Source organism: Accipiter gentilis, chromosome 14 (genome assembly GCF_929443795.1).
Source record: "Accipiter gentilis chromosome 14, bAccGen1.1, whole genome shotgun sequence".
Taxonomy (NCBI): Eukaryota; Metazoa; Chordata; class Aves; order Accipitriformes; family Accipitridae; genus Astur; species Astur gentilis.
Window position 1 is genome coordinate 3,311,828 of NC_064893.1, and position 25,410 is coordinate 3,337,237.

General features: G+C 39.9%; 1 protein-coding gene across 3 annotated transcripts in view; it reads right to left on the reverse strand.

The window, feature by feature from the left end:
* Positions 1-12,032: 12,032 nt before the first annotated feature.
* The window catches only part of VPS41 (VPS41 subunit of HOPS complex), a 115,837-nt gene continuing 102,459 nt past the window's right edge, over positions 12,033-25,410 (reverse strand). For 2 of the 3 annotated variants that reach the window (XM_049816474.1, XM_049816473.1), the window contains exons 26-29: positions 17,223-17,322; positions 16,372-16,416; positions 14,843-14,922; positions 12,036-13,545 (exon numbers count right to left, since the gene is read on the reverse strand). In XM_049816474.1, coding sequence (XP_049672431.1) covers positions 13,465-13,545; positions 14,843-14,922; positions 16,372-16,416; positions 17,223-17,322 — 306 coding nt within the window. In that variant the 3' untranslated portion in view covers positions 12,036-13,464. Of the gene's footprint in view, positions 13,546-14,842; positions 14,923-16,371; positions 16,417-17,222; positions 17,323-25,410 lie in introns of all 3 variants that reach the window. The other variant, XM_049816475.1, reaches the window with a different exon arrangement.

Below are 25,410 nucleotides of genomic sequence, written 5' to 3' on the forward strand. Positions count from 1 at the left end.
CAGCCTTCGGGGAACAGACGCAAGCCCCTCAGGAGATGAGAAGAACCACTGAGCCCCGGTGGTGCCCGAGGTTGCCGGTTGCCTTTTCAGCTGGATAAGCAGTGGCAAGACCATGGGAATGCCTTCTTGAGGAGCACTGCAGAGCTCACCATCCTCATCCCCTGCGGAGCCAGGGGCAGCAGCCGTAAGAAATGGGATGCAGAGATGTTGCCAGGGGTCGCAGTCCTTTGGAGCACCCACTGGTGGCCCAAAGGCGCAGAAAGGATTCTTGCCCCCAAGGCTGATCAGGCTGGGGGCGTTTGGCCGCTTTCAGAAGCCCCCGAGACGGCTCCAGGTTGAGGGAGAACAGGGCTTGGGCATCTTCCGGCAGGCGTGACCAGCCTGTGGGACGAGGAGGCGGGTCTTGCTCATGTGCTCAGGGAATAGCCGATCGCCAGCTCTGGGGTCAGGAAGGAATTTTCCCCCGGGGCAGATTGGCACTGGTCCCCGGGGGTTTTTTGCCTTCCTCTGCAGCACTGAGCATGACCACTTGTCAGGGCTCCTCCGGTCCGTTTTGGCTGGGTTACTGCCTGCTGCTCGTGCACCGCGAAGACGGCCTCTCGTGCCCTGCAGCTGGGGGGAGGAAGGCTTTTTTTCCCCCACGGTGGCCTAGCAAGTGCCCCCGGGGGGTTTTTGCCTTCCTCTGCAGCACTGAGCACGGCTGCTTTGGGCCATTGTGGCTAGGTGCCCGCTGCTCATGCTCCACGAAGGTGGCCCTCGTGCCCCGCATCCAGGGGGAGGAAGCTTTCTGACTCCCGGGTGGGCTCCAAGGGATGCTCCCGGGGGTTGCTTCTTGTCCTCTGTAGCACTGAGCACAGCCTCTTGTCCGGGCTCCTCTGGGCCCTTTCGGCTAGCTCCTTGCCTGCTGCTCCTGCACCTCCAAGGCACCGCTCGTGCCCTGCCTCTCTCGGGCTCTCTTGTCCAGTGCCAGTCTGTAAACGGGAGCGAGCTCTGCTCTTCCCTTGGCTCCATTTCCCCAGGGCTTCTTGCTTCTGCAGAACAGCCTGTGCTCGGAAGGGCTCCAGGCTTGCTGCCCCATCAGGAGCTGCCGCTGTTCAGCTCTCCCGGCGTGCAATACAAGCGCAGGGCAGGTGTGAGAGCGCTTTTCAAGCATCACTGCCCAAGAAGCACAGCAGCGGAGCAAGTTCTGGAAGGCAAAAAAATATGCTTGTCATCGCTACGTGTCATACTTTGGAAAATACCCCACGGTACGATACACCTCTCCTGCTGCTGCTTCTGCTTCTTCTTCTGCGTGTGTGGTCAGTCCTGATCCTCATTCTTCACGTTCTCGCTCTTCAGGACACAGGGACCGCTTGGCCTGTACACTTGCTGCTACTTTCTGTAGCTCTGTGACTTGCCTTTGCCACTTTGCAAAGGATGTTTTTTCAAGCTCACCTGAAGAGCGCGTCAGCCTGCTCCTGGCTGCGCGTGCGTGTTGTGTTAATGCTTGTGAGCATCGGCTCTGAAACGGAGTCAGAAAAATAAAAATAATGTCCTGTTTCCACATGTAATCTTTGTGTTATGTGTCCTCAAAAGGGTTTTTTGGAGCTGAACCCCCCTGGCATTTCAGGGAAATAACAGTCTCGTCGTCATTCGACTCATGGTGAGTGCAGGGAATAAACGGAACAGAACAGAACAGAACAGAACCGTTATGCTGTGCTGTGCCCAGAGTTCCGCGTGAGAAGCTCTGACCTAGGTCGGAGGGCTCCATCCAGGAGAGCAGCTCTCTGCAGCGCAGGTGCCAGGCCCATCCAGGAGCCAGGGGCAGGGACGGGCACACCTACAACATGGCTCAGGCAGGGACTGAAGGCCCCAGGCTGAGCTGAGACATGTCCCCTGGGCCCTTGGCAGGAGACGGGCAGGGTGGGGGTCCCAGGGGAGGCCGGGCCCAGCCATTGAGGCCTATGAGCACCCCCAGGACCCTGACGGAAGCAGACTTGCACGGCTCATACGCCCTCCTTTAGACAGGGATGGTTGGCCACCTTGGAGACAGAGTTTTGGGCCAGGTGGACCTTTGCTCTGGTGGAGTACTGTTGTTCTCAGGCTCGTGTGTTTTAGCATGTTTTTGCACAGGAAACGCGTCAGACGCTTCTAAAAATGAGTCCAAGGAGCAAAAATAAAACCCAGGGGTAATGAACAGGTATTGCTCACCTCCAAAAGGTTTGCAACCCTTTCGTTGAGGAGCATGTCCTGCTTCAGACTGAGGCCTTGATCTCTGAGCCTCACGAGTGTCAGAGATGCGGGGGGTTGCCATCCTGTGGCAACCCAGCTAAACTGGATGAACACAGAAGACTTTCAAAAACCACACTTCACACTTGCTTTCTGCAGAGTTGTGCGGATGGTCCACTTATCTCGAGACGATCCACAGCTCTCACCCCCACCAGAAGGCACATGCCTCCTTCCCACAACGTGACAGAGCCAATGCCTAGGCTGGGACGTGGTTATGGGTGTTCGATGCCTTCTGCTAGTGCAGGGCTGGGTACACGTGTCACCAGAGGTTTCCTCAGCATGACAACTAAACACACCCCGTGTCCCCAGCTGCTCCTCAGAGGACGTGCCTTCCAGCCCCTTCACCAGCTTTGGTGCCCTCCTTGGGACACGTTCCAGTGTCTTCCCATCCTTTGTTAAACGGTGGGGCCCAGAACTGCGCACAATGTGAGGCTGTATCAGTGCTAAATACAGCTGGGTAATCACCCCTTTTGACCGGCTGGTTCCGCTGTGTTTGATGCACCCCAGGAGGTGGTTTGCCCTCTTGGCTGCCAGGGCACACACTGCTGACTCCTGTGGAGACTCCTGTCAACCAGCACCCCCAGACCCCTTTCTGCAGGGCTGCTCTCCAGCCACTCCTCTCCCAATTTAGACTTGTGTCCGGCGGCACTACTCCATCCCAGGTGCAGATTCCAGCATTTATTCTTGTCCAATTTCATGCTACTGATGATTGCCCACTGCTCCAATCTATCCCGATCCCTCTGCAAGGCCTCTTGTCCCTCGACAGAGTCAACAGCACCTCCCAGTTTAGTATCATCAGCAAGCTTGCTAAGGGTGCATTCAACTCCTGCATCCAGATCACTGATAGAAACATGTTTTCAGTGAGCTTTCAGTTTTGACTCTGGCTACTTTTGTATCATTAGGTAATGTGTTTTTTTTTGCTATCCGGCCCTTTTTCAGATGATCAATGATTTTGTTGAACATCCTGAGCCCAAACACTTACCTCTTTGGAACATTACAGCAATCATTCCTGCTTTGTGAAAGCTGATCGTACATCTAGGTAATTTTCAATAGATTGAAATCTATTAGAAACCTTTTGCTTCTTGTTTCAAGGCTGATTTATTATTTTTTTTAAATCCTGTTGAAGGGTTTTAACATGAGCTTTTGGGTTTTTTTCAAGTGTAAAAACACTATACCATCTGAATCAGTTATTGACAGGTTCATCAAGTCCTTCTAGAAACTCAGATAAATGGGAGGCATAACTTCCATCTCCATAATCCATTTTCACTTTTCCCCAATCTAAGATATAAAATAGATATATCCATGTGTCTTTTTTTAAAATAACGCTTCTATTGATTTATCCAGTAAAGAAGTGAGAGTTACTCGTCTGTATTTCTATGGATTTGTCATGGAGCCTTTCAGAAAATATTTGTGTCATATTTACTACTTTCCATTCTTCTAGTATTAGGATTTTAAAGGCAATTTACACATCACAGTCAATTATATAGCAATATCCTGTTTTGAGCTCCATCAGAGTTTTAGGTGAATACGTACTGATGCATGTGGTTTGATACTATTAATTGTGGTTTGATACTATTTATTGATTTTTTTTCCTACATTTTCTACAAACAGTGTAATTTCAGAAGTTTCCATGTTAAAAAAGGCTCCACTCTAGGCTTTCCCTGAACACTTTCGCAATAAACACTTATTCAATACTTACTTCAAAGAACTAATCTGTTTTTCCTGCTGGGGTCTGTCTTTGTCGAAACCCTTTTTTGCTTCCGTTTTCTACAGGTGACCTTGTATATAGCTTGCCGATGGAATTTTTATTGTTAGCTTTGTCAGTTTTACCATATTGCTTCTCATTGAGCCTCTTGGCCTACTTTATTGTGGCTTGACATTATCTTGCCAAAATGTAACACTCTTTTCCGTTTTCCTTCTCTAGACACAATGTGCATTTTTTGAAGATCTCTTAAGTCTAAGCAGTCTCTTTACTTTGCTATCAAGGATTGCTTTGGAAAGGGTAGATGCTTCTAAAAAAAGTCCACTATTGTGAATTTAGCACTTCTCATACCACTTGTAAACACTTAACTATTGCTTTTAATTTGCTCCTTCATTTTTGTATAGTTTTCTTCTTTCTGTTGTTTTTTTGAACAGTTAAGCTTGACTGTGACAGATTACTTTCTTGCTTCTACATCTTACAAGGACATTGAATTTGATCACATTAAGGACTCTCTTACTAAGTGCCTTTCAGTTGTAGCATTCAGGTTCTGTGCAGTTCCCAGGGCAAAAATCAAGGACTGCTTCTCCTTTTGTGCTCTTTGATGAGATGCTTCAAGGGGTACTTCTTGCACTGCAAACAGTCTTCTCATGATGCCTCATCGTGACTTACATGGGCATCGCTGAAGTCTGCCAGTGTTATTGCTCTTTCTGTCCTTGACTCCTTGCACTCCATGCTACCATACTGGTTGAGTGGCTAATAATATAATCCCTACTATTATTATGCTTTATATGCAGGCATAATATTTCAGGGCATTACTGATTCTCTATTACCTGTTGATAGTATTCATTTATTTACCTCCTTTGATTCTAATTTTCCCTAAAGGTATACTGCCTGCCTTTCACTCACAAAGTTTTCTCTGATACTTCTATGTAATTTGAATCCTGGTATCGTGTTGTCTTAGCGATACCTTCTTCTCAGAAAAACCTCAAGCCTGGACTAGACGACCTCCAGAAATCCCTTCCAAACAGCGCTTCTATGATATACATTACATCTTGCTCTGAATTTCATGTTACTCAGTTACAGGGTTTAGGGATTCTTTTTATAATATTCTTTTTCTACTGTTGCCTACCTGAAATATATTAAAGTCTGTCTTTTTGCTTTACAGAGGTTCTGCAGTTTCACCCTTGGAGTCTTCTGGGTGAAGACTAACAAAATTCCGTGTTAGTCTTTGGTTTAAAACATCTCTAACTTATTTCAGTGCTAGAAACTTAATTCAATACCAGCTTAGGTGGAACCCACTTCCTTATGATCTTAAATCTGTTTTCACCACGCTATTTTCTCAAGTATATTTTGGGACTCTGCCTTTCTACTTTTCATGCTTCAGCTACTGGGAATATTTCAGAAGTGTTACCATGAGGATTTTACTATACCTAAAAGTTTTATATTCCTAATCTCTTTTAGGTTATTTCTTGTACATGATCATGTGCTGGCAACAGTTACTATGAAAACTCTTGAGACAATACAGCCACCATCACAATGAATAAAAAGGGAAATAGGAAGGGGTTTTTGTTGGGGTCTTCCCCCCCCCCCCCAAAAAAAACCCCAAACAAAAAACCCAGAAATTTGCAGTAGACAAGAATCAAATGACAAGCATGACATCACACCAGAATTCAGCAACCAGTTTTAGATTTCATTTGCTGGGATTCATCCCCAACAAAATATACAAAATCATCTCATCACCTGCCACTGCATGAATTGTAAGATAGTAACTGAACAAATAGTAAATTAATTCAGTAACATGGTTTGATTCAATTCAGCATAAAGGCTGTTGCCCTCACAAAAGAACATGTTGGGGTGAGGCACAAGAGGAGAGGAAGGATTCTATATCTAGAAAAATCTGTTTAAGAATGATAATTTAATTTCTTTACCTAACGTCATTGTGCAACACTAGATTTTCATTCTTCAGATTCAGCAGCATAAGCCTTTCCAGTATAACACTGCAATGGAAAGAAGCATTTGAAAACAACTACAACACACATATTTCACAGGAGCACAACAAGGTACAATCTCTTTAAATGCCCTTATAATTTTGTTTTAATACAGTTTTGGAAATACACATTATTAATGAAAATAGTTTTTTCTGTTTCCTAGAATGATAAATGAGAGTCATAAACCTCTTTGTTAATGAATCCTATGGATGACCACCAAGCTCCACTATTAAAGTAATTTTGTACTACATGCATCTAGGCAGTTACACACTACCACAGCCAGCTCAAAGAAAAGTTCCTGATCTAATTGATTTTATAGTATTTATTCATAGTGCAAACTACTATCTAAGGAGGGTCGGATGCTCTCCTCATTTAAGTCAAGGCAAATTTGTCATCAGTTTCAGCAAGAACAAAACCTGCCTCATGTTTCCAAAGCTCCAACACAGACTTCAGCAATCAAAGGTCCTCCTGACAGCAATTTGCAGCCTTGGAGCCTGTGACTACTGAGCTGCCTGTATATATAGATACAAAGCGTGGCTGTTGACCATGGAGGAGATGCACATCCAGGCTACCGGCTTTTCAGCCTGTTAAAAGGTGAGCGAGTCCTATCATGAAAAGTAAACCAGAGGGAACAGCAGCAAATACAAGACACCCCATAAAAGCAGAACCTTCCTTAAGCTCTAAAATAGCTGCAGAGGATTTTGTATATGCTGATGCCAGACTTGAGCCCATCACCTCTGATCAATGCCATCTAGCATAGGCATCACAGCTCACTTTATGCATTGTTCACCAAAAAAATCTTTTTTTTTTTTTTTTTTTTTTTTTAAATCAGTACCTAATCCTTTGTATTGATTCTGCTAAAGCAAATTTCTCCCACCCCTCCCCCAAAAAGGGCCTGCCATTTTTTCCTCTTCCTAACACATTGCAATGTATTTTCATTCATTCCTCCTTGGTACTTAGAGTAAGTGCCCAGTTTCATCCTTCATTCATCAATAATGAAAAGGCATTACATCTGCTTGTTGAGCTGATGCAAGATTAGCAGCTTCAAAGCAGCCTGATACAGCTCTTGGTACAGATAATGGAAGAACAGAGGATTCCCACTGGAATTCCCAGGCAGTGAGAGCTGCAAGGGCAATTCTTGGTTATGTGAGTAAGGAAGACAAGAGGAGCAGTTACCTCTGAAAGAGAGAGGCAGCAAAGGAAAATTTGCATCCCAGAACCATGCTCAAATGCAGCTGCTAAGGAAGTGAGCACTGTTTCTGTGAATAATGACTGTAAAGACTGAGTAACAGTTCTGCCAAGCCAGGTGCTTAGGAACAGCCCCTTTTGTTGGGGACCGTGATCTAACCCCACAGTAATTTATACTGGCTTCATCTCTGGACTGGACTGCAACGTTATAAAATACCCATGCACAAAGCCTTCAGCGTGAAGAAAGCATTCTTCATTATCTTTAAAAGGGCATGTCAATCAGAAGAGGTTCCTGAAGGGTGGAAGAAAGCAAATGTCACTCTTCAAGGCTGTAGTCTTCCTTTCCATCATCCGTAAGAAGGGCAAGAAGTAGTATCTGGGGAACCACAGACTCATCAGCTTCAACTCAATCCCTGGGAAGGTGATGAAACAACCAAATCTGGAGCAGGGGGACTGGACTAGATGATCTTGAGAGGTCCCTTCCTACCTCAATGATTCTTTTGGCATCACTGAAAATTACTGTTATTCTGGAAAGTTCACCTCTGAAGGAAAATGTTTTCCTTGGCCTGACAGTGGGGAATGAACTCCCCCAGGAACTAAGGATGATCAAAGATCTGGCTACCTCCCATGGGATATAGAAAGCACGTGCTTCTGATCTTGCCCACCTTAACACATACACAGCACAGTGTCTGTGTTTGCAGATACTGACTGAAAATCACTATGCAATTCAAAACAAGGCACTCACTCCAATGCACGTACTTTGGGGGGGGGGGGGGTGGAGGGAGGAAGGGAGGAGAAAGAATGAATATGGGATAATGTAAACAGAACATAGTCCCTGTAGAGCATCACTAGAAAAGTTTTTTTGATACTGCACAGGGAATGAAAATCTGCATAGCATAGAAGTGAGTTATGCCAGAAATATATTCTTGGCTCAGCTTTACAGATTCCACAGAGAAAATGCTTCCCAACTTTGGTTTTGTTTAAGTAAAGATCTCTATTGCTTTGCAGAAATTCCAGATTGAAGAATCTTAATAGCTGGTGTTGGACACACTGAAAAGTGCTTCAAGTGATTCTTGGGCCAGCATGTGCAAAAATAGCTGCTACTGAATGGGTCCTACAGAATAAAAACACTATTGCCACATGCACCTTGCAGTGCTACTACTTTATTGTGTGCAAGACATGGTAATATGTGAGACAATTGCTCACTTTTAAAAACATTTCTGTTAATCTGATTTTTTAAAAAATCCACAATCGTTTATTGTGGCTCTCTCCCTCACTGCCACCAGAGACAGACAAAGCTGCATCCTATGTGAACACTATTTGGAACATATCATCCAGCTGACATGTTGCTAAATGCGATTTTACAGCCATCAGACACCAAGATACCATTACCTTGTCAACCTAATTGGACTTAAATCCTACTGGGATCAGACTAAAAGCAAGGCAACCCCCCCGCAACCAACAATTTAACTGCCCTCTGCAGCTCCTGCCACTTTCTAGTCCTTAATTACTCTGCTATACCTCTACCTCTGGCAGTTCCTCCAGGCTGGAGGGGTACCAACCTCCATTCAGCAGGTTTCTGACTCCTGCTGCTGCAGGAGTCCTAAGCATAATCCAGGAGCAGAAGCCACTGGCAGCCTTGTCTGTTCTGAGTGCAGACTCCTGGGGGAAGGTCACAGCCTAAACACATCAGAGCCTCTAAGACCTGCTCTATTGCAAAAGCTTATTATGATCGCCATTTACTGAAGTCTTCTAAGACTAAATTTAGGTCATTCCCACTATGACTCATTGACTTCTCTTAGAACTTCTCACACATCCTATTCTCTTGTGTGTTTGATGTCTCAGACACTTCAGTTGTCCTGCTTTCTGCATAATTTGATTATAGTAAAAGAAAGCACACATTGTCTTGAAGAACAGAAAACACATCATCTAGGGATTTCCCTAATGCCAAGAGAAAATTAATCTTTCATGGCACAGTGGAGTAAGACAGTCCCAAAAGTATATAATTAAAGAGTCATTCTCTAAATGTGGTACTTTGTTTCTTACAAGTCTTGTTTTCATTGTTTTGAGAGTACAGCAATTGAATTAGACCTACTATTTGGCAAAGATCTGCTCAAGGAGGAAGCTCTTCTAGAGAGGAAGAGACCCTGATGTTGTGTCTAGGATTTGTAAACATGGGTAGAAGTTATGCTGCATAGATATGAAGTCAGAAGTGTACAACAGAACGGGAGAGAGGGAAAACAGGCTTCTCGGAGTTTTTCCTCATTCATATAATGGTCCTTGTTAAGCATTAGGTAAGAATTTTCCTGCAAGTATTTTTTTCAAACTGCTATCAAACGACACAGGCAGGGACCAGTCCAACCAACCTGCAAAGATGACATTTTATTTTCCAAGGTGACCAGAAAATATTTGAATGCTAAATCACAACATTTCAGAAATGGGAAATCCAGTGTGAGGTTTTCATTTAAGAGGTTATTTGCAATTCCAGTTCCTTTGAATCACAGTCAGGAACTCTACTCACCAAGCAGAAAACCACTGTGGTAGTGTACACAACAGCAAAGAGTAAAATTGTGCCTGTTTAAAAGACTCTATCTGAATTACCATTAATCTAAGTTAGAAAGTGATTACATTTCCTGAAACGAAAACTTGATAAGCCAACCTGTGCAGTCTATAGAGAGTATTGACAGCCTCTGTCCAGCTCTCAGCCAAAATTTAGAAAAAACATGTTGCAGCATGGTCGCCTACTAAAAATACATTACCAAACATAACAGACAACTGCATATTTCTTGTTCTTTGCTTTACAGTAGTCCTTGACAAATCTGCAGTCAAGTCCTCGGCAGCAACTCTCCATGAAAACACTTATTTCAGACAGGAATATGATGTGGATCTAAAAATGGGAAAACCCCTCCTTTTGTCTTTGCTCTGGCTCTGTAACACAAGATCAGTGTCAGACACTGAAAAACTTACTCCTGTTCCAACACATAATACCCCCTGTGTTCAAGGTTTCCCACAGGTGAGCAGCTGTCAGATGCAACTATAGCCAGAGGACATACCTCGTATATAGAATGACTCCCTGAAGTATTAACAGATCCACTGATTCATGTAATGCTGGGCAGCAGACTCTTGGCCCAAGCACCAAACACAGCCAATTCAATATATCACTCATCTGGTCAAGGGACTGCCTCATGCCCACTAATACACAGCTACTAGCAGGAGATGGAAAAAGCCAGTCATGCGCCTCTCAACTTCAGTGCAGAAGACCTGCAGAGCCTGTCCCAGTCCCTTCCAGACATTGTCCATCAGCCATAAAAAGATCACCCAATAATTAATTAATTTATTACAAGGGCAACAGACACCTCTTACTTGCCCTGCAAATTGCTGGCTAGAGCTTTACTCCTGGCAGGTCCCTCCCAGTCCCCACAGGTCTGCTAGGAACAGATTAACTCCTTTTGCAGAAGTCAACCTTTATCCTGATGCTGTCACTTTTAACTAAGCTCTCAGCAGGATTAAATAGCCTCATGCTCACCAAGCACCACTAGCTCCTCACTCTTTTGGGTCCACCAAAATCTTCAGTGTAGCCCAAAACTGCCACCAAGCCTATAGCACAGCATTGTGGGTCTCAAAATAATAAAACAAAGACAGATGAGAAAAATCATCCAAAGACTTATTCTAACCAAAATACTTTTGTCTCTCTGATACGGCAGACCGACACATTTTTACTTGATCCATCACGCATCCTTTCAGTTAGCTTTACTGGTCACTATTGAAGAAATCGCACAGAACTGGATGGATCAGTGAATAAATAGTATTTCCCTTGTTAAATTTAGCTTAAGTTTACCTTAGTTAAAAGTACAAGCACTTTGATAAACAGACTGGCATTTTAAATAGGCTCTGGTAAAGTGGGTAAAGTGCTATTCTGTACTTTTCTGAAGGGTTATGAAACTTTAAGTTTACTTCTTAGTCTGAACTGTTCTTCAGAAGTAAAGCTCTTGGGCAGCTGAATATTTAAGGCTCTAACCTCAGACATTTTCTATGATCTGAAGGTTTCTTAGGAAGAAAAGTGAATCAAAGTCAGGACTGTACATTTCTTGCTGAATCTTAATGAGCAAATTTAGAATTCAGGAACATGAACAGGGTAGTCCCTGAAGCCCAAATGAAAGAAGCTTTGGATTTAGAGAAGATTTTGATTAGATTTTCATACAGTGATTTTAAAATTACTTGCATAATGCAAAGAATATGTCAGGGTATAATGCAGTATGATTGTCAGTGATGGCAGGCTAGCAAACTGAGTCACTGAACGTTCAAATGCTTTAGGGAAATTAAAGCCAAGCTGAAGTAAACAATATACCTGCTTTAAATTATCATATAACTGAGCCACAGAACACTTTGTGGCATAACTGTAATTTCACTTTTTCCTCACACGCGCTGACCGCTTATGGCATTGCACAATGCATTCTTACGGTATAATACATAAAAGCTGCTTAGCGCTACTGAGGAAGTTTTTTGGGGAAGTTTTTAAACTTGTCTACAGGCATGCAGTAGCTCAAATATCATGGTGAAACAGCCCTTGAGCTCACTGGAGCATTTCGTTTACTAGGAATCAAAGCAGCTTTCCTGATCAGTGTAGTAAAGAATGGATAAATGAACAATATACCTGAGAACGTGTACTAGCCACTGAAAATTAACTGCTACAGAGCCAGGCAGTAATTCTTATGGGTGAAGCTTGACGTATGCGGACTATGCTCTGCACTACAAAGCTCCTGTCCTTCTGGTATTTCATCTACTGCATGTCCATAGATAATCTGCACCATTTTTTATTTTTGCTTCAGCTGTCTGTATTACCACAATAAAATATGATTGCTATGTTCTTGGGAGATCTATCCTTTTAATGATAATTTTGTCCTGTAACTATGCAGAGTAAATCGTAGTATTTCTAATATACCTAAAATTTTATTCCAGTATTATACAAATCCACACAGTGGACAACAAAAATCACTCTTCGGATTGCTAGACCAGCTCAGCCAACTGCCTGGAGGATATCAAAAGAAAATAATGAATTTACATAAACTAGAAATTCAGGTTTCTAAAATATAAATTATTTTAAGGTGTACCTACATGGCAATAAGCTACATAAGAACTTAGAGGTGTTACATTTTCCAGTTTTACAGATACACTGCAGTATCACTATACCATTGTTTCAGAGCTTATGATGTTAACTACTTGTTTAAACCTCACAATTTGATGGTAAAACAATGTATTTGTTCTTTCAAACTCCAGTTATTAAAAGGAGGAAAACTATCATGTGAGTTCTGAAAAATTACTTTTCTCAGGGAAAAGATGCTTACATTTAGTTTAATCAGTGAACATCATAAGGAGATTACATTACTGTGAAGACATTCTGAAAGATCCACTCCTCTGGATCAACAAAACAGAACACTGTTGAAATTAAAAATAAATATGTTTTTTGTTAACATTCGAATACACTTAGCTATTAAATTGCTAAGGCCAAAAGAAACTCCTAGAGATCTGATCTTTGAAGGGTTAGATGGGTTCCACCCCCCCCATACGTAAATGAAACCATACACTACAACCACACTTACAAAGTAAGCGTTAAGGCCTACTACTAACATTTAAAAATAAAGTTTCTGGAGGAGTTTAATATGAGAAAAGCTCACCTTAAACTGCATTGTGAAGATCAATTGAGATAATAACCAGTTTATAACAAACTATGAATGTGTAACCATGCAACCAAGGTAAATTGCCAATGTGTGGAATTCACAGTTAACAAGTTTGTTAATTTAATGTACCAGTCAGCACACAGCTAGCTTCAAGTCCTAAAGCAGTTCCACTGAAAGCAGTCAAGACTCCTGTGTGTATCAAGTTAAACAGTTCACTAATAAACTAAATCAGGACTAAAATAGTTTGGTGAGCTGAATTCACAGCAATTAATTTTTCTTTATGATAACTAACCATGAGCCTGACACAGCTCCAAACTGCAAAGCACATTAACTGATAGCAAGCACAAATCTCCAAAGTGGATTTTTTTTTTTCCTTCCCACTTTATTTCTCTTTTCTGTTCCAGAGTTAAGTAACGAGCTCAGGAAACGAACAGTGATGTAAAAATTGCATAACAAAGTCTTACTAGGGAAACATTTTCACATCTTCTCTTTTCTGAAAATGGTCAATAAGGTGGATAACTTATAGAAACCAGTTTTAAATCACAATTATACAGAAATGATGACTAACAGAAACTACAGTGGCTTTGCATGGTCCTAACAGATTTAGTGTCACAGACTGGCATGGAAAACTAGGGGACTGCTATTTCTTCATCTCCAGGATTGCGCTTCCTGGCCCTCGATGTTTGGCACTGCATATGTTGCAGAACTGGACAGGAGATACCTAGAAATTAAAAAGACAAAAAAGAATCTCTTAGAGAAATGTAGCCATATTACAATGTGGGAAGATGAATAAAAAAGTGCTAATGCCTTTCTCAACATCACTGTTCACATTCAGGCTGTTCCCTGTCAACATATTCATGGCTAGGTGTAGGAAGGCGATATAGAAGAACATAATAAAAGCAGGCTGTTCTGGAGTCAGAGGGCAGTACACCTCACCACCACCCTCCAGGAGAGTAAGGTCAGATTTCCTCCACAACAAAAATGAAAAATACAGAGTCAAAAGTATCACTTATTATCTTCATGGATAAAGAAGAGAGTAAGTCACTTGGTCAGCTGCACTGACCACTGGATGTCTTTAGTCACAGCTTAGTCACTGTCTTTGGATAGTGCTCCACAGATTTCAAACAGCTGAGAATATGGCCTGAATACTGTCCATCTGATATCAAATATGTGTTTATTGTTACTCCTGTGTTTAGCTCTGTGCAATGCTTTATGCATGCATTACTTTCCTTTCAGTATGTCACCAGTAACCAAGCACCAGTAATGTAACTGATTTTGTAAGGCCAGGAAATACCATAGCAGTGGAGAATTTAGCTCAGATATACACAGATACCTGTGTACTCATTCACTAGATGTTCATTTTCAGAGACAGATATGGAATCAGAAAAGCTTAAATTTCATTTTCTTTGCAATTTTGTTACCATTCTGATGTTTTGTTACCATTCCTAAATTCAAAACTGGTTGTATCTAGGAGTTACTTTTTTGGTTCGTTTTCACTGAAAAAAGAAAGAAAGAAGAAAGGAAAAAAAAGCGTTCCCTGATGAAGAAAAACGTGTTCTGAGCATAAAGATAATTACAAAGATATTTAACTATTTACTCTGAAATGATTCATTTTTTTTTCTCCTTCCAGGTCAGAATCAAATATGGTTCACTTGAGAAAATATCTTTATTCTTGTCTTTAATTAAACACACTTAAAGTGAGAGCTGCAATGGAAAAGAATTAATAAAAAAATCAAACAGGTTGTATTCCCTGTATGTCTCAAAGCTGCATTGCATATTCAGACTGCAGAAAGTGATAAAATACTTCTCAAACAGCAGCAATTTCTTTCTAAATTGAATGAACTTTAGTTGCTCCCTTTATTTAGTCATATACTACTATGGGGTATCATCACAAATTATTACTGTGATCATATTATAATTCCTGATAGACCCATGCCCTTCTCCATAGTTGACAAAAGGAAATAATTTGTCCTTTTATCTTTGGCAAAGGTGTCAGAGAGATTAAGCTAGTTCCTTACTGTGTTAGATACTGGGAGGCACTCTTTGTGAAACATATGTCTGCAGTGGAACACTACCACGTTGAAGGACTTGGATGCATCTGGGAAAGAGAAAAGTAAATTCATCAAAACAGGGCAATGAAAAAAATGATTCAGTGGCTACAGCTGTATATGCCTGCATTCTATTATACACATAGAAACATAAATTAACAGCTGTCATATTAATTTTTGAATTATTCTGGCTCATTTATAGAAACCATGGGGACTGATGGTTTCAGGTAATGTGTCCCAGTGATGGAGTTACAAGACAATTTTATTCTGTGGCTTAAATTGCTGTATACCTTTTCATCAGAAATTTTTCATGTCAATATGTGCTATATGCTAAATTTGGGGAGGGAGAAGAGTAAACTACCACCAAATAATTCAGCTGTTTTGAAGAAAAGCTAGCAAAAAGATTCTAGCGCTACTGCGGGTTGAACCAGAACATTAAGCAGCTCTAGCACCTATGCTGCACACCATGATCTTAAAATTTGGCAAGAAGCTGCCAAAGTGCACAACGTGCCGTTTGATTCCCACATGAATATTTAGCCCAATTAGAAGCCTACATACAACATCCACATATCCAAAGAATAACCATCTCACTTATCAGCATCATCCACATTCAATTCCTTGGCTCCCATTTCCTCGACACACATATCTGAAGGCACTAGCACATTCAGCTCTGCCAGGTTTTCTATCACCATGTGACTGCTGTGGTCTGTATGCTGGTGCATGTGATCATAGTATAGTTGTTTTTATTTATTTAAGTGAAAAATGGTAGAAACCAGGTTAAAAAACATGTGATTCTATTGGCCTACACACACTCGGCAAACAAAAAAAAATAGGTCCATACATATACTTTATCTTATGTATTCTTGTTTGAAGATGCCATGACAGATACTCTCCTAGTAAAACTATTTCTTCTTAAGATTCTCAGCAACTATATTGGTATTTCTGACCTATAGTTGCCTTGCAGAATATACATCTTCAAAACAGTATACTGAGTTTGTTTCAAAACTAAGTTTAGAAGATGTTTTAAAACTATAGTCTGTTATAAGTTGTTTCAAAAATGACAGCACTGACTGAAGCCAAGAGTTTTCCACCACTCAGACTAAAATTTTATAATCTACAAGTTCAGTCTAAATTGTTCCACAAAATTGGACAAGATTTGGTGTCAAGACCTTAGTTTTGTGGTTGTAATAATCTTTGAGAATACGTATGTTGATGGAATTAAAAGCTGTCTTGCATTTAATGTATTTCAAAACAGAAAATAAGGAAGTCAAAGATGAATAAGAAAGAAAATCTGTTTTTTCTGCAATAAAAAAAGTTCAAACTAGACACCACTCCCATGTCAGAATTCATAAGCAAGCTTTGCACACGAGACTGAAATTTATACAGTGATTACCAAGGGAGACTATTACACATTTCTATGAATAAAAGCACACAGTAGTTCCCCTAAAAATAAATTAAAAAAATAGACAACATCATTCTCTTCTAGAAAAGCATCCTACCTGAAGGAAGTATTGGAGACAGGCATGATTCGCAGATATTCTCCTCTGGAAAAACAAGACAAAACAAACTTGTAACAGCTTTGTTAACAAACTCCATGTTTACTTTTTTTACAAAGCAGGCACAAACATACTGCTATTACAGAAATAGAGCCTGGTCTTAAAGTTTTTTACTTAAGATGCCTAACAGAGTCTATTAAAAATTGAAGAGCAATACTGAAGCAGCATTTCTATTAACAGCATGAGAAATGCTTAGATCTTCTGATTCTGATGATGGCAGAACTGCAGGAATGAGGCTGTTTAGGATCAGCGCTATAGAGGCACAAGACAAACTGAGAAAAAGGAACATAGGATGGGTGCCTGATATCTCTGCAGCATTTTGCAGCAGAAGCTCTGATTATCTGTCCTTCTGTCAGCTTTTGCCTCTTAGTATTAACACTCAGCTGATGTGAATTACAGCACTGCTCACACGCATCATTAGCACCTTACCAAATATTTTCAACTATTTTTGAAAACTATCTTGTAGCTTTTGCTTTGGTTACAGATTATTATTATCTGACTATCTGTATTGGCACTGAACAGCATTTTCAGCTTTATAGACAAACACAATACATTACTGGCTATGCAGAGACTGATCAAGAGAAAAAGCTGCATGCTGGGTCTTGTAGTTTTTGAGATATGAGTAGCTCCTATGCAAAGGGGAAAGCAGCTAGAATCCTACTACACTCTACAGATAAGATACAATACTCAGTCTTTTGGGCAGCTTCCAAAGTGGAGAGTCATGTGGCTTGGGTCTATAAACCAAGTGAAAGACTTCAAACCCTTGAAAGTCACCACACTTCCTCCGTACCCACCGTCTACTAGAACACCCTTCATCTGAGTTCGATGCATTTTCTTCAACAAAGAAAGAGAATCGGCAACAAGTATCTTTTTGCAACCTTCCCGCAGCAAGATCTGTTGCAAAGAACACAAAACACAGTGGTTGTTGAATAGATGGGCATATCAACTGCCTTGGCAAGTCTCCGCTGGGTTTCTGCTGCTAAAGATAGCACGAGGAACGTTTAAGGCTTTTCAAGCTATTATAAAGGAGGGAAAGGAGGAACCTCCTGTTACCACCACCACTACCTAAATGAAAACCCCACATTATAATAAACCAACTCAAACCACTCAAAAAATCAAATCCTTTACCAATATATTATTGTCATAAATTATGATCTTCTTCCCATGAGGTCATCTTAACAAAATACAATGGTGAGGGATTTTTACAGTGCCCCTCACAATTGGTTTCCAAACCATTTCAAAACTTCCTCTACCTGTATCTTTCCTGTCTTCTTTAGGAAAGGCATCTGATAATCATAAAACCTTTGTAAACACAGGAATTTGAAATTTCATTTGTTCAAACATATTTCCTGCTGAGGTGTCATTTTGTAAGCAGTATTAAATGTCCATACAACTAACTAAAGGTCCAGAGTTCGTTCCTCTTTAGCAGAAGTCTCAGCCCCTTTTCTACTTATTTAATATTTTTCATTACATTGACACGTCCTTGCCTGACAATGTTGTGAAACACAAAAAAGAATCAAGGGCATCAAAATTATACAGAGCCTTATTTCACAATACTTAATGAAGTAAGCATGAAAATACGACAAACCCAAATAAGTCTTGTGGAATTTTACTTCTTCCTCCTGAACTGATGTTTGGAAATTTGTTTTCCAAGACAACAATTCCTCTGAAAAGTGCTTTCAAAGGAGGGTCACAGTCAATTCTAAGCTGAACAACCCTACCAAAAAAGTGGTATAAAGAGGCAATGTCCATTCCTTTCTCCTGATTATTTGCATTACAGGAGACATTGAGCATTCTAAAATAGTCCAAGATACAGCTAATTCAAATACCTAAAAAGAAGTACAGTAATAGATTTTACAGCCAGGTGAACACTGTCCAAAACCTTATCTTCTCACATACACATTGTGAAGTCATAAGGACACACTGCCAAGAATGATATGCAGTTAAGACTGCAAATGTGAAATACATTCAAAAAATTAAAATTGAGTAACACTTTAAGCATTTCAAACTGGGCATGTCAGTGGGTAAATGACATTCTCCGGTATTAGACACACTGAGCTATAAAACATTTCAGAGCACCAGAAACTGAATGCATCTCTACAAGACACCTAGAAAATTAATCATTTTTATCTGTGATAATCTCAGGAACTACTTGAGTATGTCTTTCCCCTTCCAACTTTATCCAAGGTCAAGAGAGAATGTTAAATTTTGTTTTAAATATAGAAAAATGTCACTAGCTTTGAAAAATACACTAGAAACTTTTTTGCAAGGACAACTGAATGAGACTACCTTTCAGAATGAGTGCTTGCCTGATTCAAAATATTCTCAATCTGCAAATTATATCCCAAAGGTAGGTAAATAATTTAGAGCAGATGAGGTCTTGGCTATATACTGGAGTCTGCTAGCTGCACTCAGCATACGCAAAGTATGTTTAAGTAAAAGGAGCAAAGCAAGCATATTAAATGAGAGGTGTGGAACAGAGATCCAATGGGAAGAAGGGAGCATGATTTCCTATTTTCTACTGAAAATACAGTGTGCCAATAGGAAAACTTCATTTTAAAAAAGAATAAAGAGGAAAACGATAGACATCATTAGGTCACTGGAAAATCTCAATACTGTTTGATGCCTTAAAAAACAGAAGTAACAAATATCTTATAGCACATATCTTATAAGACACATGCACTATCTTTCCGCCATTATTTAAACTCCACTAACATTTTTCCATACCACATTCAATGACCGTTTGCCAGACCTTATTTTGCTAGAAATGGAATGTAGTAGGCAGCTATTGTTATATAAAAGGAAAAGTCACAATGGAGAATGTAAAATGCCAAATCTCAAGGTAATAAATCTCAATGCTTCTGCAGAAACAGATTTGAAGAGCTCAAAGATGAGATGGCTAATTTAAGAGAAAGAGAAGCAGGAAAGGGAATTTGCAGGTGAGACAGAGGGAGAAAGAATGTTTGAATTAACTACTTTACATTAAAAGGAGGGAGAAGTATATAACTGTGCACCCTAAGATTAGGCTAAACTAGTTAAAACTGACATTCAGGCATAAATCTGTAATAAAACCCTGTTCCGGGGAGAAGAAATAGGACTCGGAGAGGATGAAACTGAACTTTTTTTACCCTTTAAAAGCACATCATTCTAAGCACAAGCAGCAGCATGGTACACCTACAGAAAGAAGTTTTAGGCAGATATAATGCTTTTTACTAAAGTAATGAAAACTGCTGAAACAGAAATATTTATTGCAAAAAAGAATCCTAGTTCATTTTCTGACTATATTAGGGAAGATGCCACTGCATAATTAAAATCAGAAGCCATAAAAACTTCTATTTAATGAAAAAAATCCTGAATTACAAATGCCTAACATCTTTAAAGGAAAACACTGCAGTATGCAGTTAATTTGAAAGGGTATACTCAAAGCTCTGGGAATAAATTCAGGCCTTGATTCAGCTTAGCACTCAAACAAGTCCAAGTTTCTCAAGGATAATCAACCAAATTCTTCCAAATGGCATCGCGACCACAATTAAAAGCACATTATTTTTAGTCTTTAAAACCAAAAGGCGTATGTCCCGCTGTGCAAGCTGCCACCTGCCCCCTAGTGCCTCCAAGGTGTCTGAACAGCAGCTTATTCATGTTCAGGAATGAAACCCAACAATTTTTCCAGGTGCTGTTTCAAGCAGCATTCATCAGATCATCATTGGGGTCTATCAGTTCATAAACTCTGTTATAGAATCATAGAATCATTTAGGTTAGAAGACCTTCAAGATCATCGAGTCAAACCATCAACCATGCCCACTAACCCATGTTCTGAAGTGCCTTGTCTACGCGCTTTTTGAATACCTCCAGGGATGGTGACTCAACCACTTCCCTGGGCAGCCTGTTCCAATACCTCATAACCCTTTCAGTAAAGAAATTTTTCCTAATATCCAATCTAAACCTCCCCTGCCACAACTTGAGGCCGTTTCCTCTCGTCCTATCTCCAGCCACCTGACAGAAGAGACCAGCACCCACCTCACTACAACCCCCCTTCGGGTAGTTGTAGAGAGCGATAAGGTCTCCCCTCAGCCTGCTTTTCTCCAAACTAAACAGCCCCAGCTCCCTCAGCCGCCCCTCGTAAGACTTGTGCTCCAGGCCCCTCACCAGCTTGGTTGCCCTTCTCTGGACACGCTCCAGCACCTCAATGACTTTCCTGTAGTGAGGGGCCCAAAACTGAACACGGTACTGGAGGTGCGGCCTCACCAGTGCCAAATACAGGGGGATGAATGGATAGATGTGAATTCTATGAATGGATGAATCTGTTATCCATCACAATTACTGCAGGTTCAATCAAAGTGCAAACTAATAAGTCAACATTTGAGTAAAATGGCTAATCCACAAAATCTAGAGGTACTGTATCTGAACAAATTGCTTTTATATTTTAAAACTAGGGGATAAAAAAGTCTTGGAATAGTGACATGTTTTGAAACTTGCTTCTAACAACTGTCATAAAAGGGTGAGAAATTAAGCATTTCTTTCTGAAATGAGAGAGGTATTTAAACCTCTCCCAACACCACAAGCATTTCCTAAATTGCACTCAGGTATAGACCACAGCTGAAAAGACAGCTATGTTATATATTTGGAAAGTTTAACAGTCTTAATTGTAACTCACAAGTGCACAAATAAGGGATTTTTCTATCAGCCTTCTCTGTGAGACGTGTGATACAATGCTTTAGAAACCTGGATTACCTGACTTATTTTAAGAAAGGCTCCTGCATTCCTCCTTCATAAGTTAAGACCACTGTGTAATCAGACACCACAGACTTAAAACATGTGTGAACCATGTCATATTCTTTTTCACTTTAATTTCCAGGGAACTGAATATAACAGGCAAATACAGAGTTCAACAGTACATTTGAGAAAGAAGGTCTTTGTTAAGATCAAATCACTGTACCACTGACGAGTTTCAGTCCAAAAAAGTTGTACGAAAACAACATTAGTAGCACTGGTTTCACTGAAAAAATATAATAGTTTGAATTTATATTTTACATAGCAATACTAGTAAATGCTGATTTTGCTACAATTTTCAAATAACAGCTTCACTGCCCTAATTGTGTTGGCTAAGGGAGTTTTTAAAAATTGTTAAATCCCTAATGGGAACAGAAGTTCTGTATGAGTCTCAGAGAAGCAATGTCTATGTGCGGGAACCAAATTAAAGCTACACTGACAACAATTTTTCAATTGTATGGAGATAAAGTTGAATTTTGATTCTGTGTCTTTGAAAGCACTTTTAAATGCAAGCAGTAAAGATGAAAATTATTAAACTTTTGTCAGGGTATCAATATGGCTTGACTCAATTTGGTTAGCTTGCCATAGATTTGTATGGTATTTAGTTATGTTGAAAATGTTGTTGGAAGAATGGTGATATATTTTCCATTAAATAAAAAAAATGTGCTAGGAATGTGTCATTTCTAATAAATAAGTAGGTTTCTCCTTTAGACAACACATCTTCAGGAGTTTATAAATTCAAAGGAAGTAGTGTGTGGTCAATTTTATCTATAAATTTATGGCACCAAAGAACTAGATTTCAGGAGTTAAGATATAAAATATAATGAACAAGTTTTAGACTACACTTTACTTGATAAATATTCCTGCTAAAATTCAGACAACTATAACTTTGTCTTTGTTGCCTATGTCCTCATAACTTTGTTGTCTATGAATGTTACTGCATATAAACCCTAAAATCAGTATTATTTCAGCAGTAAATAAGCTTTCATCACTACAATAAATCAGTGTCACTCAATTATGTACTACGGTTTTCATACATTAACTCAGATGATGACAAAGAGAAAACATTATAATGAATGATCCTCAGGAGGGAAAAAACAAACAAACAAAATCGCTTGGAGTTTCAATCCCAATTCAGAAATACACTTAAATGAGTACTTAAATCTCCTCCTGCTTAGGAGAATACTTAAGAGTGTGCTCAGTTTTAAGATCATGGCAGAACTGCATTTCCTGAAACTGGAAAATAAAAATGGGTATTCTTGAAGAATAATAAGGCATCTTAATAGATCCCTACTTCTAAAGCAGAGCTGTAATGCCAGAGCAAAAGCAAATTAGTAGTACTTAATTGAAGCTGTAGCCTAAGAACAAAGTCTCATGTTATCTACATTTTATTTTTACCCAATAGAATACCTAATTCTATCTTAGTGCCATGCTTGGTTGGTTGGTAGTGAACAGATACTAACTCCTTTTCAAAGGTGTAAGTTAACCACATTACTTTAGAGCTGAGGTGAGCTTAGAGTAGCACATAGAACAGCTGCAGTGGTTCATCTAACAGGTGGTAAGTGAAGCAATTAGTCTGCAACATGCCACCATTAATAAAAAAATAAATTATTCAGGGAAGATCCCAGATTAAAAAAAAAAACAAAACCAACAAATTTTGTTGCATTAGTAGACTTCCTTGTTGGATTCTCTAATGCACACTGTAAGCCACATATGGCATGCTTTGGCAGCCACTCAAATTTGATTCACTTGGTTTTGCTGAGATGTAAAGAATTGTTTTCAAAAAGACAAAGTCTGTCAAAGGCACTGCTTTTAGCTCCTACTCATATTTCAAATCACATCTAATGTAGAGTTTACTGCTATGGAAATTTAGGAGCATAATAGGAAATTTGCATCCACATACTTACATAAGCATAAAACAATCTTATCAGGGCTTGCAAAAGGAGGCCACAATTAAATATAATGGCAAAGCTCTAATACCTTTTGGAGAACCAACATTATAAAAAGATCAGCATAGATTTCACTTTATACAGTGACTTGCAAGCCAAGCAACAGGTTCTAAATTCACCTGCGCGCCTCCTTTGTGGATCTTGACACAAGATTTTCTTTTTTGCCTTTGAAAATTGGAACAATAAAACTTACTTGCATACAGAGCTCGAGATTCAAAGAGATGAAATTACAGAAAGTCCTAGCCAGTGAAATTTGGGCTTTTGTATGAGTTCAAAATGTCTGGTACGTTAGGTGATACAAATCAGGAAGTTTTTACCAAAATCCAAAGAGTTGTGCCAGGCCAGAATAGAGGACATGGACATCTCACCATGAACCTACACAACATGATGCGAAGGTGTGACCAGGCATCATGCAAACACACCAAAGGCTAGCTTTAAAAAGCTATATGAGGCAGCAGTAATGATGAAGCTAGGGCAGAATTGCCCTCAGCAATGAGAGGCCACTTACGACACTTGAAGTTCCAGCCATGTCCTGAAGCTTACACTGAATGCAGAAACAGTCCTGCTATATAAAATTGGATCTTGGCAATCTAAAGCTACTTAGACGAGTGTGCAAGAGCTGCGATTGCATATCTAAATTTCAGTGTAGACACACCATCTGTTCATAAACGGTGCACTGTACATCGCCTGTCTCAGGAACAGTCTTATTTTAAGCTATAGCTTACATTTCTCTAAATAAAAATAGTCCATCCCCCCCTTTTTTTTTTGGCTATCATATAAGCAAGACAAGCACAATTTCTATTATTCCTATGAGATCTAAATTTTAGCCCTAGAGCTATCCAAATCTACTTCAAAATGAATTAATCGGAAATCCATGAAGCATTTCAATGCTAACAGCAAATAACTTTAGCTATCATTCTGAAGGTTAAATACATACTTTTAATCCCAAAGTAATTTTGTTAAAAGGTATTTGAAGACAAAACGATTCTTCTCCCCCCTCAAAACATGACCAAATGATGTCATCAGCTTTGTCTGAAGCCACGCAATATACTTTGCATACGTGTAAAGCTGCAGCTATGCACACAGCACTTTCTCAGTCTGCCTGCAGACACACCAAAAATTACATTTTGATTTAAAGAGAATGCAGGAACAAGAGGATCAGCAGTGCAAGGAGCAGGGTACTGACAGCAACAAGATAAAAGTGCAGCTGTTCAAATGCAGCGTGCTATTTAGCTAGTACCATTTTGGAAGGATATTGGTATCTCATGAATTCAATTAAAAACTGAATTCAATTTAAAAATGAAAGTAATGTTACAAAGTGAAAAGTCATAATCTAAAGCCCCTATGATAATAAAATAATGGAAAAGCCTTCGAAAGGCTTAAACCCTGCCTTTTTTAAAGGCCTTCTGACATCACTGAAGGCTCTAGCAAATACAAGCTTTATTTGACCTGGTAAGAGACCAGCCATGACCTTACTGAAAACTGTCAAGTCCATCTATTTGCTAGAGATGTCCAAAGACTAATAGCAGATGGGAAACAAATGTTTATGAGGTTCAGAAAGTTGGAGTTTCAGCTGCTTTCTGGGCTACATTTTCTTGGGACTCCGCACACCCACACCAAGGCATTCAAACTGCTTTATACCCTTATGTCTCTCAATAGAAAGGTGCAGAGCAGCATCACAGAGAACTCAAATTTGGGCCTCCTTTGGTAGCAGGGAGATTTAAAGTATGCAATGCAACACTCACTGTTGTTACTTTCAGGAACATTGAAGGGCACGCTTCTTGTAACTTCTTAGAAACACCCATCAGAACCACTCATGTAGGGAACTGCACATATCTGTATAATTATGCTGGGATAAGAAGTCCCACAATACAATGAGCAGTTCTTTTTTTTTTTAAATGCATAGACCTCACCACATTATGCACAACAGATATTAATTTGATTTTTAAAGATCATCTTCCTTTAATTAGTATGACACTTAACATACTGCTCTAATACCTGGTGAATGTTTTAGTCAGTGCTCCTCATATATGAAACAGAATGAAAAGTACTGGTCACGAGACTTTCCAATATTAGACAGTCAGACAGTATAAAAATAGTCTGAATCATCCAAGATCCTTCCAGTTCTACTTATCCACCAGGCTTATGATAGCATGGTAGAGACTTAGAAGTGCTAGAAGCCATAAAGAGAAGAGACTATTTGTCTTGACAAATTTCCACCCTTTTTGTCATAGTTCTGTACCAACCCACAGTGCCAATGACA